Source organism: Eretmochelys imbricata, chromosome 1 (assembly GCF_965152235.1).
Source record: "Eretmochelys imbricata isolate rEreImb1 chromosome 1, rEreImb1.hap1, whole genome shotgun sequence".
Lineage (NCBI taxonomy): Eukaryota > Metazoa > Chordata > Testudines > Cheloniidae > Eretmochelys > Eretmochelys imbricata.
In genome coordinates this window covers 318,334,355-318,351,861 of record NC_135572.1, presented here as the reverse complement: position 1 = coordinate 318,351,861, position 17,507 = coordinate 318,334,355, and the positions used below count along the sequence as shown (strand labels likewise).

Sequence of the window (17,507 nt, the reverse complement as noted above, 5' to 3'; positions counted from 1 at the left end):
GAGGGAAATCTGGGATGATTTTCTCAATTATTGACTGGCAAATAAAGAACAAAGGTAAGCAGCAAGCACAGAGAGAGAGAAAATAAGATATTTTAATGTTCAGGCCTAAAAAAGCCAACCTCTGAAAGAGGCCCCTAAAAAAATTTCTGTTAATAATCTGTCATCTGTTTGACTGAGAGGATTGTTGTTAGCATGGAATCTTATTTTATTCCATTCTAAAAGTTGCTCACACCGATTAAACTATTTGGCTATCAAGGGGAGGACAGGAAGAGATAGCTTGGTGTGTTCCTTTAAACAAATGTTAGAGTACTGCAAGGTAAATCTGTTGTTTCACTTAACCTCAGATTAAGAACAGAAGTCCATTTTATAAGGGAAAAAATTGCTCAGATATCTATGATCTCTATAATGTAACAGACTGCCAATATGGAGACACACTGCCTTAGAGAAAAAATATTAATTTTCTCAAGTGATCACATTTAATCAAGTTTGTTAAAACAGAAGGAGTAAACCAGAGTAGAGACCACTGACATATTGTCATTTGGAATACCATCCATTTCTGTTTATTTTTGATTGTTAGGTGTTTTTAGCCTCCTATGCAAATGAAGTTACATATTGCATAAAATCTGAGTCTGAGCACAAATCGTAAATGCCATATAAGATTATGTAGCTGCCTGGAGCTGTACTCCTGAGGGAGTAAAAAAACCAAAAGCATCACTCCTGTGTCAACTGTCTTGCTTCTTTTACATCAAATTGAAAAAAAAAATCCATTGTTCTTCTATTGCCACTTAAACAGTATATTTAGTGAATCAGAAAACAAAGACATTGGGATAAATTCAGTGGTATTAAACCAGAGATGAACTGGCCTATTGTAATTTGAGAACATGGTGAAGTTTAACTATAAGTACATTCTTCTTATAATTTAGTGTACTACTTATTTCCACAAAAACAACGCACTTGCTTTAATCTTATTAAACAAATCCAGACATTGGGTTTTTTGAGAGGCCTGGATTTTTGCCTTTAAGAAACCTTATTGCTTCCAGCTTGCCATCCTTCAAAGTGCACAGAACTATCATTTCCAATTTATTTTTAGAATAATCTGTGTTTGCAAATACTCCTACTGTCTGAGCCTGGCACAGATTGACAGGAAACTACTTTCCCTGTTACGTAAACAAGAATATGTTCTGGCCGCCACTGCATGCTAAGTATATCAGAGTTCAGGTGGCAAAACACTCTATAAATGTCTCATTAATCAAAGTTTTATGATGTAATTCTAGTTTATGGAGTAAAAATTCTCAGAAAAAAAAACAGTGCATTTTTAATATGCTTATCTGAAATACAGTTTACATTTAATGAGCACTATAACTTTTTACTAGAGATTATTAAATACAAATTTCTCACAGACACACTTACTTGCATGTACAGTGTCATGACTCATAACTGATCTGAGCATTCATTCTATTTTATTTTCATTTTTGTTTTCTTTCAGATCTCCCTGTGTTCTCTAACCACATTATTCCTATTTTCCTCCCATTAATATCTACATACCTCAGCAATGAGGAAAAAGTGGGTAAAATGTAAAAATGGTCACACTATTAAATTCAAACAAGCCACTCCAATCTCTGACCCTTTAGACTTGGACTTTAAAAAGGGACTTACCTGACCACTTTTAAACCTTCTCACAGCTTCACCACTTACTTTACATTCATAGCTTGATCAAAGCATACAACCCCCCATTATCAAATCAGCTAGCTAAAATGAATCTACTTGTCATGCTTACCACACAAACAACCCTAATAACAATTCAAACTTCATGGTTTTGGGGTAAGTCATCTCCAGACATGGAAAAGAGACAGTTTACAGCACTGGAAAAAAACATAGTGGGACAAATTCATTCCTGGGGTCACTCTTTTGACCTCAATGAAAGTTTTGGATGCAAGATACTGGGTATCAAGTTTGTATTACTTCTGGTCTGCCCCTTCCTGTTTGTGGGTGATGATTTTGTTTATCTTTACTTCAGTTTTGGGGGCAAAAAAAATACAGGACCAGGCCTAGAACTGTTCAGTGCTTGAAGAAAAACCTACCAGCAATGGAATATAAGACTGGATAACAAATATTTGTGTTGCTTAGGTCCCACGGCTACAGCTAGTCAAAAAGACAGGGGGACAAACTAAACAAAACATTTTTCTGAATTTTACAATTTGAGAAATTTCAACTGGCTAAAATGCAAGTTACAAAGAGAGCAAATGTGTAATCTGAACACATAGTTGTGATGGTATTGCTAGCTTTTTGCTGTAGGGTAGCAGACGTCAGGGCCTTACAGATCAGCTTCCTGTTGGAAGATAAATCAGTACTAGTAGTAGTCTGTGTATATTCATTGTGAAACTTGTTTATTACAGACTATAGACACCAGTCCTGGAACAGAGGTGGTCACACATGGCTAGCAGAAAATTCCCTTTTTCAGAAATCTCAGCCAAAACACCAGTGACCAGCTCCCAGGGAGAAACTGTGCCTAAAGAATTTAGTTTCCAAAATTAAGCAAAGAGGAAACTGCCCTGCTGCTTGCCAGAACTCCCCCCAAAATACCATACCACAAAACTAACAGCAATGAAGCATTTTTTCAAAGACTGAACAGTGTGCACGTGCTAAGAAAAAGAACTTGTAAGACTATGTGCAACAGCACCATCTGGTGAGTCCCACCATAACAATTATGGTGTGTTAAACGGGCTTGGATGAAAGCTGTAATTTGACTGGTTTGTGAGATCTCACTATTTCCTGTTTATTATTTGTACAATAGTACATGGATTCTGGCTTGATCAGAAGTATGGCAAGAAAGCAGCAGTGCAACCATGCAGAACAAATACTGGTAGGTTGATACATGAGTGATAATGCGCAGATCGCAACCACATTGTGGGGACATCAATGATCTAATAAAAAATGGTGAGGTAATATGTCCCCTGTATCCTCCAGGTGGTTGGGTTTTTGCAAGAAAGGCCATTTACCTGGTATGTCTGCATCTGGTCCTACCAGTATCAGCAAACACAAAGGCACGCATAACAGGGCAAAAACATTAACCAAACATCTTTAAACTTCAAAGAAGGTTTACTTTTTTAGTTAGTTAGTTTTAAGCCCCTATATTTCAATGGGAGGCAGGTATCTAAATACCTTTGAGGGTCTGGGCTTCAAACCCTGTCAAGATTCACATTAATTTAATGTCAATTGGAAATAAAAGAACATGTAGATGCTTATGACCAAAAAACCCATCCTTCCCACCCTTTAACAGCCAGACTGTGTCAGGCAAGAAAGTTCAACAGATGCCCGTCACAATTGTGGTCCCTGCACTTGAGGGTCAGGAACCACTCACTTGGCAGCTCAGAAGAGGGGAGAATGAAGAAGAGGGGGTGATGGCTTCACCTCTCTCCATACCGGCCTCTTCTACTGGAGTTGGCTGGCTGCACCTACAGGGTGATACGAGCTATACAGTCCTGCTGTGTGCCAGACCACTTGCCAAGCTCCTCACTGCCAAGTAAGGGGCAATGGCAGAGGCTGAATGCCATATTGTAAGCTGTTATGGTCACAGCTTTCAATGAAAAAGTACAATAATACTCCTAATGCTCTGTGGCCTTTTATGGAAATATTAAGGTTGTTATAGTTGTGATGAATTGGAGGTTCTGTCTGTCCCACTTCTGAATTGTGGATAATTTTATGAAATTAGATCATGAAGTTATTGTCTCACGGAAAGCCTATATGCATGTGGAGCCACAATGAGTTAGCAGGGTTGTATCAGGTCTGTGCCAGGCCAGAGACAACTATGAGTGATCAGTACTCAATGGTTGTCGATTCAAAGTAAAACACCTTGAGATAATGGGTTTGCTGTAGCCGGGAGAAGACACTTCCTCCTCTTGTCTGAAGGGAGCAGGGTTGAAAGTAATAGAAAGTTATCAGGAGGAGAACAAAAGAAGCGGGTGACTCAATGGAAGGGTAAGCTAGTGAAGGACATTGCATTTATGAAGTTCTGTTGTTTTGTGGGTTCCAGTACTTGGAGAGGGATGCCAGATAGAAGATCTGCGCCTGAGAGTGTGCCTAGTGAGCCAGAGACTGGGGAGGTGGCTAGACTCCATTTGGGCTCCAGAAGCTTAACACAACCCATGGAATCCAGAGCACAATTTAGATTCCCTTCACAGCAGTCCTAGTGCATGGCCAGAAAGTAGCTCTTGCTAAGATCTGTGACAATAGTAACAGAGCCCCTTAAAGCAGTGGTTCTCAACCTATTTATCAATGTGGGCCACAAAGTATTACCTGGGCCTCCCGCCTAAGCCCCTGCCCACAAACCCCCTATGCTCAGTGCCTTCTGTCCAGAGACCCCTCCACAGAGTGGGGGCAGGAGCGGAGAGACCTGGACCCTGCTGTGCGGGGACCCTGACCCCCGACCTGACCCCTGCCATGAGCGGACAGGGGGCAACGAGGACCCTGACCTAGACCCTGCTGGACCCGGACCCTGCCGCATGGCAAGCAGCTGAGAGCCCACAGCCTTTAGCACACAGCTGAGCTGGGCCGCAGCTGTGTGCTAATTGGGCCCCATGTTGAGTACTGTTGCCTTAAAGAAAACCACTTTCTAACTGACTCATAATTATAAAATCCTTCTTCTTACACCAGGAAGTACTCAAAGATTACTAATCAAAATATAAAATTCAGATCTGTAAAATCACACTCAGTTATATGTTGAGTTCCATTGATTATATTAAAGAATTAAAAATCCCAGGCCAAATTCTTCTGGCAACAACCAGGGAACGCAACTGAAGTCTGCGAGGAGAATTTGGCTCACAATACTTCATAGCAGTATATGGGACAAACCCTAAAGACTTTTACTTAGTCCCTGGCAAACCTTCCATTGAGGCTGACTCTGCTATCACTAAACCTGGTGTAAACCAGATGTAACTTCAATGAAATCAGTGAGCTACACTGCTGTCAAAATGGTAAATCGGAGCAGAAACAGGGCCTTTGGGCCAGATCTTCAGCAGATGTTAACTGACGTACCTCCAAGGACTTCAGTGGCATTATGCCAGTTAACACCAACTGAGGATATGGCCCTTTGACTAAAATGGGAATTTTTCCCTCGATTAAAACTTTGGGATTTGGCCCCTATGTTCATACTGTTTTATATAAAACGTTACACAAAGTACCAGCACTCTTTTCATGGAAGATCTTGTGTTAATTTCACTTAGGTTCATTTATATTACCAAATAATTTGTGTATATTGTTAAGTATATTGAGTATTTTATTCTTTAAAATCTGTATAAATAGAAGAAATACTTTACAGTATAAAACATGAAATAAGCTAAAAATAAACACTACCATTTAACTAACACTTAACATATGCCTAATAACATTATATTTTCACCCCACAGTGTGGCTTATGAAAACAAAATTAGGCTACTCTTCTACAATACAGAAATGTCAAATCCAAAAAGCAAACCTGTTACTTATGACACATATTTAACAAAATTAAGCTCATTGTTTCAAATGCATGTGTTAAAATGAGGTGGATTGAATGTATGCTTAACTTTTCTTTTAACCTCAACGAACACTGAACATGAAAAGAACTAAAGCATAGTATACACAAAATTTTTAAAATGTAATGATTTCTAGGCACAGTACTAAAAGTTTTCTTTTTAATTACAAATAACAACCCCCCCCCCCAAAAAAAAGATTTTTACCTTCAGATTTGCTGTCAGCCATTCCAGTTACGTGATACAAAGTAAAAGTTGAGTTGTGAACCTTTATTGTTGCATTTCAGCCCAACATATCATTACAGTGGTGACTCAGAATACTAAGACTTGTACTAGATCTCTATTTAACTGAAGTCAGTCCCACTTAAGTGTCTTGGTTTAAACTGGTCATTGCAACCTTAAAATATCCATTATAATTCTGTTATGAGCTAGATTTTTAACTGGTGCAAATCTGAGCATCGGAGCTTTCACCAGCTGGGAATCTGACTCCTATTTTACAGTAATGGTTGGGGATAAATTTAAGATGTACAAACAATACAAAATATACAGAAGAATTTTATTGTGCTATATGCAGATTAATGTCTTAAATAACTTGCTTTACTTGAGCAAGACTTAGTCCAGTATCAAGAATGGCCTCTAGCTGAGGCCAAATTCTGCCACCCTTACTCATGTTGAGTAGCACTTTCCCCTGAGAGTAGTCTCACTGATTTTAGTGGAGCTACTCATGGAATATTATGCTACTCAGTGTGAGTAAGGATGGCAAATTCTGACCATGAATAATCAGTATAAACTCTCAGATTGCTCAGGGTAAAGGATTGTATCCATATTCTCTTCGATCCAAGCATAGGTCTCTCATTATTTCAGTGCACACTGCTCTAGGTGAGTACTCTACACAACCCATCATTTGGAAGTTCCAAGAGAAAACAACTTTTATATTGTACCTAGCAACTCAGTTCAGAGAGAGAGAGAGAGAATTTTTCTTGGTTTTGTCACCCATTTGATCAAGTCACTTATATATGACTTTTTAAAAAACCTACTGTATATAAGATAGAATTTTTTGATAAATAGATGCATTCCTGTGAGAAAATGGGCCAGTGCCTTGTTTTAAATTAATGTTTTAAAATATAGTTTCAACGGAAAAATAGGACTAGTATGATGGGCCATTTCTTGGATACTATATTCACCAGTAATTATTCAGTCCATCTTTCCACTAGCCCTACTTAAAAGAGGATCAGGCTACAAACCCTATCATCTAGATCAGGGTCCCCTACATGGGAGCCAGGGCAGACCTTGTGGGAGGTGGGGTGCTCCATTTTCTCCCTCCTTCCTGAAAGAGAGGATGATATGTTCCCAGAGGGTTTCTGTGGAGGCTGCTCACCATTTCCTGCTCTTGATGGGTCTCTCTAATCCACTAACTCAGTCTGGTGATGGGCAGGGCAAGTGGAGCATCAGTCACAGGAGTGTTCTACCAGCTATATGTAGGTTGAGCAGGGTGGAAGGTAGGGAATTCAGTGCCCAAGAGGCAATGAGGAGCACACAACGCTCCCTATCTGGAAGGAAGGAGAGTGGAGCATCCCACCTCCCAGCAATCAGGAGACTGAGAATCCCAGACCTGAATGGATTTTAGAGGTGATTTTTTTAATAAGTAGCAAAGATTGAACTGGGTTATCAGAAACTGCAGACAGGCCCAGTCTTTAGTCAAACAGCAGCTTGTGAATCAACAGGACAAAGGAGTACAGACTAGACCCCTGGTCAATGGGAAGATCCTCAGAATTAATGTGTTCTAAATCATCCAGCCTTTGAAATAAATGGTCTTTACATCCTTTTTTTCTGCTTGTCTAAGGATAAATCCTGAAGTCTTTACCCAGCTTTACTTGCTTCTCACTCGAGCAAAACTCCCAATGGATCAGTAGAGTTTTGACTAATTAAGGAATGAGCTAGAACAGTACGAGTGGGGCCAGTAAGAGGGAGATGCATTCGAAATCTCCTTAACACTCTGTGCAAAAACGCTGCCTTGACCAGTAGGGTTGGTACTTAAACAGAGCAGAATGAAAATAAAGCAACAGTCTGCAACACCATTTCCCCTCTGAATAGAAACTTGCTAAGCAAGGAGATCTGAAGTCTCAACTGCAACGTTTCTTGCTTCCTTGTAAGAAACATTAGTGTACAGTGAGAAGCAGAAAAACCTGCATGGATCCAAATAAGAGAAGGTTGAGCATTTGATTTTTTGATCTATTAAACAGAGTGTGAGCCCATTGTTCAAATACACTTCGGTCAGGCAGTTCACAAAATATCCCAGTCCAGCCTTGGTAACACTGACATGTGAAGCTTTGCTTCATGGCCTTTATGTCTTCTGGTTTAGGTTTTCCAGTCACAAAGAATCTTGGGCCTTTTTCAGAATGGTGGACCCTAATCTCAAAACTACTGGGCGACAAGTGCAGATAAGCAGAAGAGTCACTAATTTTACGGATGCATCTCCCATTCTTCTTACACAGAACTTTACTGCAGAGTTTGGCTGCTGAGGTCACATTAATGACATAATGTCCTAAGGGGCCATCTATGTATTTTTTCACAACTGAACAGCTCTCCTGCAGGAAAACAAGAGTGTGACATGTTAATCAGTAACCAGAGTTATGTCCAAGTTTCCATATTTTTGGTAGAACATTAACATGGAACTGGCTAAAGTGATATACTGAGATAAATCCTGTAGGCCTTACTCATGTGATTAGCCCCGTGGCTTAATCCGCATTCATGGGAAGGCCAGTAAGATATTGCCCTTTATTATAAACTTGCTTTTCTCTTTTGGGTGCCTGGTAGCAACATATTGAATGTTTTATTAAAAATAAGGTTTTCTAGTGATTGTTGAAAAGGAATGATTTAAAATAAAAGAAGTTTTAAACATCTATTGACACACTGCTTTAGCACTAGGGATTTCTACACTGATCACCATAATCCTTTAACCTAGTAGCTACTAGACAATTTTTACTGGCTGGTGTGCAATGTGGAAAAATAGTTTTTGGTTTTTTCAGCTCCATGTTAGGTCGCTGAACTGGTTTGGGAGTTCATCCCACGCCACTGCAGTCAATGGGAGTTTTGCCATTGACTTTGATAGTAGCAGGGTCAAACATTGAAAGAGGTTGTGTCTTCCTGTATTGCTAATGCCCTATCAAAGGTCAACTTGCCTTCTCCACCTGTAGCCTTTCCAAGAGTGAGGTGAGGTGAGGGAGCTGGCCTATCAGGTGCCTTGCAAGGATAGACAATGCAACCTTCTGTCACCTTTGGTAATTCCAGGAGAGGGGATTATAAGACTTCTTTAGATGAGTCCTGGGGCCTTATGAGGAGGAGCAGGTCTTTTCTTAGGTTGGGATTATATTCCACCAATGACTGTGTTATAAAATTTAGGACAACGCTCAACATTTGGTCTGTGAAAAATGTTCTGCATCTCATCCCCTGCCAAATACTTAGCCTTGTGTTTAGTAATGTACAGATTATGCAAGCAGCACACTGTTAAACAGACTGTTTACATTTACATTTCAGTATTTCAAACTGTATCTTATTATCTTGGTATCAGAGCTATTCACTGCTATGGATGTCATCCATGTTTGGTCCCTGGATGTGGTTCCTAGGAAGCGATGGCTAATATAAGTATGTTGTTAACAAGGTGAAAGGACTCCCAAGCAGTCATCTTCAGCCAAAAGGCTGGTGACAGTGATGGGTAAGGGAGAGCTTCATGGTAAGGATGTAAAATGGTAGAAATGAGGATGGGTGGGGAGAGAGTCTCTTATCAAGGACATAGCACTTAACCCGTGAATGTTTGTAAATCCACCCCACCTACCTTTGAGCTGGCATACTGCATGCTTCCCCAAAGGACAACCCCTGCTGCCCCCAAAGCAGCACTCTCTCCAATAGTGTTCACCAGGTCAGTCTGAAAGAGGAAAGTATCAAAACTGGACATTGGAAAAGCATCAGAACCCATAGAATCAAATACAGCAGAGGACACACTAACATTTAAGCACTACTTTTCTCCAGAGGAGATGTTGATTTATGAATCTTCATATTCAAAAAGGCCCACAATGAGCTCCCGAATCCTTGGGGCAGGGACTGTCTTTTGTTCTATGCTTGTACAGCTTCTAGCACAATGGGGTCATGGCCCACGTCTGGGACTTCTAGGTGCTATCACAATACAAGTAATAGATAATAACAACAATAGATCCAGGGACTCACTGACTCATTCTGAACATTGACTTACAGCAGAAACTGCAAAGGGGTGGGGGGGAAATAGTTAAAATAATTTTAAAAAAATGTTTTGCTTATCCACACAAATAAATGCACCTTCCTATTGATGTTTCAGTGTGTTGTAGTATATTCAGAATGATTTCTCCAGACAGATGGGAGGAGCAGAAAGGCAGTGACACTCTTCTGAACTGTAGTGAACAATTCGTATAGAATACTCTAGTACCTCTTTTGCAAGGGATTATAACTATGATAGTTTGTCATTTAGTCAGTCCATGAGTATTTGCAGTTCTGAGGCCTTGTCCATACACACAGGTTGTACCACTTTAACTATACTGGTATAGAGATTGGCAGACACAATTACACCCATAATAACAGCACATACACCAGGTAGAACTGTACACCAAGTTAACTTATTCCTGTACAGGAAGGGAAATAAACCATATCAGTATAAGTGCTTTTATACTTAATGATTGCCTGTTCTAGTCATTCCCTCTGAAGCCCCTGACATTGGCTACTGTTGGAAGACGGGATACTGGCTAGATGGACCACAGGTCTGGTCCAATATGGCCGTTCTTATGTATTGGCATAACTTAGGCTGTGCTTGGGTTGTACTGATGTAGCTATTTTGGTAAAAAATCACAATGTAATTATACCAATACAAAAACTGTGTTCAGATCTGGCTTCCTTAGTGTCAGTGTAGCAATATGTTTGAGCACTTCATAATATCAGAAAAAGAGAGGCTGGGGAACCCTCCCAATGTAAAAAGATGCTACGGGGAAATGGAGCATTTAGCAGGGAAGGGGGGAAATAAATAAACAGAACTCAGAGCAACTACCTTTCTTATCCATCCCCTAGATCCCTAGCAAGTGACTTTCATTTGAGAATGTCAGTGCTTTTCCTCCCATCCCCTGAGGCTAGGGACACTGACTGTGCAGCCTTTGCAAAGAGAAATACAAACATTTCATAAAGAACCAGCAAATGTTATAAACTGGCTGGTGCTTGATAGCATATTGATACGGTTTCCTTATCTTGTCTCCATCACTGTGAAATCACCCAAGGGCCCAGGGGATGATCATGTGATGGCAGTAGGTGTGTTAGAACTACAGATAGATAAAACTGGATGTCTCCATTATTATTAATAAGAAAAGGAGTACTTGTGGCACCTTAGAGACTAACCAATTTATTTGAGCATAAGCTACAGTATGCATCCGATGAAGTGAGCTGTAGTTCACGAAAGCTTATGCTCAAATAAATTGGTTAGTCTCTAAGGTGCCACAAGTACTCCTTTTCTTTTTGCGAATACAGACTAACACGGCTGTTACTCTGAAACCTGTCATTATTATTAATGTTATTTATTGTTTTTTTAAAAATCACACATAGCTCTCTAAATGCACCTAGCAGTTTATAAGTAAGGACTTTGCTGTCCTGAAATGTTTATTGTTCAAGAAAGTGAAGACACAAATCAGTGGTTGAGGAAAAGGAGAGTGTGCGGAATTATTGGAGAAGAATATGAGGAGGATTCCTGGGACACGTGAGTGGTGAAGGTGACCTTTAACTAAAGGTCAGATGAAATAATATTGGAAATCATGGAGATATTTTAAAGAACTGGGTTTGCCTATTGGTCCATCGTGTAGGTTTCACAGCACTATGCCATGTTATTGGGCTCACCTGCAGTTCGTGGTGCTGCTGATCACCCAAGCAGTTCTTGAGAGCACTTTATTATAGCTAAAATCATATAGTTCAGTGCTTTCTGCAGAAGAAGAGAGTAGGGTATGTCACTGGTGTTACTTTCATGTTGAAAATGGTGGTGCGTTTTTTATTGGCTTTAGTTTAGCAGTAAAAAACATGTTCGGCTAAAAGATCAAACTTTGAAAAGTTGAGTGACTTTAGGATATAGTTAAAACTCTTGGTAGTGGCCGTGTTAGTCTGTATTCGCAAAAAGAAAAGGAGTACGAAACTTATGCTCAAATAAATTTGTTAGTCTCTAAGGTGTCTCACAAGTCCTCCTTTTCTTTTTGGTAATGGACGATCCCTAGCCCTTTTCTTCTGCGAAATACTTCACAAAGATTATAAAACCACAAATCCTGGACCCTGACTGTTTTAAATCAACCACATGGGGGTACAGTGAACTAGCACAACACGCAGTTCCGATCTCATTAACAACTTGGTGATCGCGTCTCAGTCAGACAAAATAAGGGATCGATATATCAAACACGTTTGAATGAACCAAAAACTAAACAGAGAGGGTTATTCACTTTGTGCAGCTTCTGAGGTTCTTCGAGATGTGTGTCGCTGTGGGTGTTCCACTTTCGGTGTCGGTGTGTCCCTGCACCATCAATCGGAGATTTTTGGCAGCAGTGTCCGGCAGGGCTGCACCGACACCTAAAGTGGAGCACCCAGAGGGATAGCACTCGAAGAAGAATAGAAAATATGGACTTTTACGGAAGTATGGTCCAGTAGTGAGGTCACTGGCCTCGATGTCAGGAGCCCCAGGGTTTAATTCCCATCACCATAGACTTCCAATGTGATGTTGGGCAAGTCACTTAGCCTCTCTGTGCTTCAGATAATCGCACTTCCTTCCCTCATAGGGATGCTGTAAGGCCAAATACATTAAAAGACTGTGAGGTGCTCAGATCCTATGGTGACAGTGGCCACATAAGTACATAGATAAGTAGATAGCCTAGGTAGTTAGATGCTCTTCTCCTTGCTCTCCCCACCCCTAGAGGAGCCCTAGAGGAGCCATACGGAGGAAAGAGAGGGACTTAAAATACTTAAAAGCTCCATTTTATAAGATGTTTGTTTATCTTCCCTCATCCCCTACCTGTGACTCAACAGCTGCTTAGCATACCAACATTTCCCTACAATACCCTGGTTTCCTCCTCTCTCTGCTGATGCTCAAGGTACTGTTCCAAGTTTTGGATGCTGTTCCCAGCAACCAAAGACCCTCAAGATTCTGCTCCTGAGCTGGTGTTCTGGACTAGCCCCCTGGGGTAGAGTATAAACAAAAAGGGAACTCCTGTCTCACCAGGGCTCCTTCCACAGTTTGATTCGCTGGGTATTCAATTTTGTATTGAAAAATGTTTGTGATCTTTACTTCAAATTTTGAATTGCTCTTTGTTTCAATCTAGTCATATCCCATCTTATTCTGTATAGGAGAATATTTGTGCAAAGGTGGCTTTGTTCATGGGGAATGGCCTTTGTACAAATACACACCGTGACATGAGGACACAGGTATTTCTACATGAACGAGAGTCGCTGTTATTCATTATTCTCCTGAGGTCCCTTCCAACCCTGATATTCTATGATTTATTTGTCATTCTGCTTTATGAAAAGATTTGTTCTTCCAGTCAGGGAGCAGAAACAATGCCATGTAACTTCAATCACTGATCACACATTATTAATAGCAAGTAGTCTAGGGGGACAGTTTCTGAACACCCTAGAGCATCAATATAGAGAATCATTTGCATAAATTATGTGGTGAATACTTAGAGATAGGAAAGCCATTCATAGAAGTTAGGATCTGTTGGCAAATGATTTGCAAAGAGAAATGAGGCGGGGGGGACCCAATGGCAGGGATATTTCTGGCCTCGGAATTTTTGTCTTTCGTGGGGCTCTTATACCTGCAGCTCTTTCTGGTGGTTCCCACAACTGTTGCTTCAACTTAATTTTTTTCATTGTGGCACTTGCTGTATCTTTAGCACTGTACATGTTACTGTACTTGTGCACCACATCTTATTCTGTCAGCAACCAAACAAAAGCTAAATTTCCATAGGGCTAGATTGCCCCACTCTTGCTCAGCCATGGTAGGGCAGAAGGGGGAGTAAAGTCCCTATTACCCTCCCCCCTTGCTCAGCCTTGCTCACATTATGACTATAGGGAAGAGAACAGGGAGCTACTCTGCATTGTTAGCAAGGCGGAGTGGGGGGTGTGAGTAGATTTGTTTCTGTTCCTCCTATATTTGCTGCCCAGAGTAGCTGATGGGGGTTATAGGGAGATGTAAAGTGCTCCAGAAAAAGAAGTGCGACTTTCCCCAGGGTTCAGGGTGCTGGGAAGGAATCGCTGACTCTCTGAGCTACAGTTGGCTGTCCTGTCTGCTACTGGAGCAGTGCAGAGTGTGCGGTTACAGTAGGTAACAGTGTCCAACTATGTTTCACAAGAGCTGATATAAAATCATTTGAGGACATCAGGGCTGTGAAACAATAGATTTAAAACAATAAAACCATGAACATTGTTTTCCTGATCATTGGCATTTGGAGCTCTTTCCGGTGCTCTATCTATAAAAAGCCTGCCAGTCCCCAAGCTGCACTCATAGAGCTCATGCTGCCAAATATGTAGTCCGGAGAAGCTACAAGCCTGGTACCCATGATCAGTCTTTGACGATGTATATTTTGTTTTCACTACAAAGTATATATTTGAATATTCATCACAGGAGCTTCCCCCTGCTGTGAATGGGCTGTGCACACAGGTGCTGAATGTTTTAGAAAAGATCTCTGAAACATCCAGATTGGAAAAGAAGGTGATATGCAACTAAAATACAGCCCAGTGGATAAAAGGGTAACTTATGGGCAATATCATTTTCAGTTACTATTATCGAATGTGGAAGCTAGGTCCAGGTAAACAATTAACTTTGTACAGCCTCGTATGTTCGAAGGTTTGCATAATATATAATTGTGCTAGATTTCATATTATAGGATGTTTAGCTAGTGGTAATGGTATTTTCATTTTAATCCCGAGATCTATGTTTATGATGAACATACCTATTGGAGCCAATGCTTGCTGAAGTATTCACTAACTTTGTGTGCCTCTATTTTGAGTTCTCAGATGGAGACACCATGGGTGGAATCCTAACTCTGCTGAAGTCAATAGAAAAACTCCCATTGGCTTCAGTGGGGCCAGGATTTCACCCCTGGGTGCCTGATTTTGTCAGAGGTGCTGAGGACAGGTAGTTCCCATGGAAAAATATCCTCGGTATCTCTGAAACTCCAATGCCTCATGGAGGAGTCTCCAGCTGAGAACTAACAAGCTGAGGCACACAAAGTTAGTGAAAGCTTCTGAAAAGGTGGCTGTATACCTTGCGTTTCCTCACTAAGCAGCCAGAGAGACTGCCTGGGTCTGCACAGCTCCAACAGGAATCCCCCACTCATAGCTCCAAACTGGAGCAGTCAGATGGGAGCACTCTGGAACCTGTGGGACTGAATACGCACACACACCCATGGCAACCGAAAGTAGACGGATACAGCCCTGATATTGAGCCCCTGACACTCCAAGCCACCAACCATGATACCATTTTTGTATGGGGAACACCACAGCTCTCCATGACCCAAGAGTGGGGCTGTGGGGCGGGGCGGGGCGCATCAGTATCCAAAGAGGGCTATTTGTTCTGTCGGGAGGGAGCTCCCTTCCCTCCAACTGGGTCCACACCTCAAGTATGGATCAAACCAAATCCTTCCATATCCAGGGTTGGCCAGCCTATAGCAAAAGGCTATTTAGGAAGCCATTCAGGAATTACATGCTCTGAGCAGTTGCATAGACAAGATCCAAGACAAGGGTTATGATTACCACAATGTTATCAGAAATCTTGATGTCTGTACATTTCTTTTGTAACCTGCATATTTTGATTGTATTTTTTAAAATATTTCCTTCAATTATCATTGGCTGAAGAGGCATCACATGACACAGAAATTGTATTTTTGTAATACAGTAGATTTAAAAAGCCAAAACCCAGATACTCAGTTACTGTGCATGATCAGACATACTGTACTTTCAGAAAACAATATGGCCAGGAGAACACACTCATCCTTCCTCTAAGAAGCCTGCTGTCACATTCTGCCTCTGTGCAAGTTTTCTCATGCAGGAGCTAGGAACGCCAAGCTAAACTTGGGCTTACCTAGTTGATATGTCTCATTAATTTCTGTACCAAGGGAGCTTCCATTTTGGGAAGAAAACAAATAAACTCAACCCTGAGATTCCTTTCTCATGAACGTTTATCTTCCCTTAATATTAGCGGATTTCAAACTTCACTGAGATTTGTCAACTCCATTTCTCAAGATGAAGAATTAATCTGAAATATTTAATTACTTAAGGAAACAATTGCTTTGTACTTTCTTCTAAATTACTCTCATAAAAAGGATACAATATTATTGTACAGTAATAGACCAAACCACAGCAGGATCTCTATTGAAAGCTGTAGTGTTTTGTACCATGACTGTAGTGTCTTTCTTTACCAGGATAGTTCTATATATGAAACAGAAATGCATCTATAATTGTTATTATACAAGGAGAAAGTCCTAGGATATGCTTTTTCCAAGAGATTGCGTGGCTAATCTTTAGATTTCTATATATGTCTGCTTACCTCTGTCAAAACATGTAAAGTATAGGCATAAAATGGTCTGGAGTAAACAAAAACAGGCAAAACATAGTCTTTTCTAGCAACTGAGGCAATACGTATTGCTTCCTTAACCCGATAGTGAACGAACTTCAGAGCATTTGGACTTGACTTCAATATATAATCCAGATATATGGATGGATAAAGAGCGGTACTTTCTTTCCACAGCCAAAGCAGAAGATCATTGCGGGAAGATTCAATGTCTGGGCATCTACCTGTGTAAGCTTTCGGATGTTCTTTGTAATCATAATTGTAGCAGTCTGGGTAAAGATAATAACCCCACAGACCATTCGGTCTCATGTGCTCAGCCAGAAGGATAGTGTTGTTCATAAAACTTTTGCCAGCATTTTCAAATTCTTCCTTAGCAACTTTCCTAATTTTGTCCTCTGACCACTGAGGATGGCATCTCCTAACCAGTTCGAGAGACTTATTTCTATAAATGGTTTTATTACCCCAGTTCCTGTCCCACTGGGGCCTCCAGTTTTCCCAGTCAATGACTGCAAGTCCTTGGAATTTCTTCATGGGTATGGAATGGTCAATGTCAGACTTAGCTTTGTTAAGGTGCTTTATCAGACTCTCATTCTGTGGCACCCCTCCATTGACAGGAACCCCAGTGTCTAAGTAATAGGGGTAATGCCCCAAATGAGTGTGATAAAAGATTGTCACATTGGATCCACTCAAAGTTTCATTGGTGTTTGATGCAATGTCAAAAACACTGAGATCTAGGTCCACCTTATACCGCAGCCTGCACTGTTCCGTAGGTGCATTCCAAACAACAATGAAAGGTTTGTGGAGTAGCAGCGGGGCCTTTGCCTGCTTGTACAGTTGGCCATCAACCATAATAAGCAGCATTGTAATTTCTATCCATTTAATCCACAAATTGCACATGGTATGCTGTTTTCGCTGGGGCTAATGCGATGGTTTCCCTGAAAACAAAAACAAGAAGAGACGTTTTTTAAAAAAACAGTATTCACAGCAAGGACAGATATTGTGTCAAAGATATGGCTTTTATGTTGAGTTTCTTTTTTAACTTTGTACTCACAACAGTTATGGACAAAGACAAAACTATAATCAGGACAAAAATAAGTCAGTGTTTAAATGCCTTCAAGGATGAGGCGTGTACCTGGGGAAACTATTCTACAGATTGGTCGATTTCACTCTCAGGTCAGGAAGCACTTTCCAATACTCAGCCTTTCCTTGATTTCCATTCTGCCAAGACACTTTCCTCTCTTCATGCAAACCTCTCTGAAAGACTCACTTCCATGAAGACACAAGAATTGACTTAATAATATAATACTATTAGAATAATTTTTAAACAAAAGCATCCTACTTATTCTGTTTCAGTTTCCCTGCATATCCTGTGTACTCACCATCTGTTT

At 40.7% G+C, this 17,507-nt stretch overlaps 1 protein-coding gene across 1 annotated transcript; it reads right to left on the bottom strand.

Annotated features, from left to right (window-relative positions):
- Window positions 1-7,666: 7,666 nt before the first annotated feature.
- LOC144259557 (hyaluronidase-1-like) lies at window positions 7,667-17,016 on the bottom strand. The gene is made up of 3 exons (XM_077807841.1): window positions 16,096-17,016; window positions 9,343-9,432; window positions 7,667-8,095 (listed from the first exon to the last, which is right to left on the bottom strand). The coding sequence occupies exons 1-3, from the start codon at window positions 17,014-17,016 to the stop codon at window positions 7,667-7,669; spliced, it is 1,440 nt and encodes a 479-aa protein (XP_077663967.1).
- Window positions 17,017-17,507: the final 491 nt, after the last annotated feature.

Bases quoted from the DNA above. Each gene is read 5' to 3' on its own strand.
- LOC144259557 (XM_077807841.1), bottom strand. From the start codon at position 17,016: ATGTGCAATTTGTGGATTAAATGGATAGAAATTACAATGCTGCTTATT. The intron at 9,433-16,095 runs GTAAGCAGACAT...TTCCTCTTTCAG, and splicing joins CTTTACATGTTTTGACAGAG to ACTGACCTGGTGAACACTAT. The intron at 8,096-9,342 runs GTAGGTGGGGTG...GTTTTCCTGCAG, and splicing joins TGCAGTATGCCAGCTCAAAG to GAGAGCTGTTCAGTTGTGAA.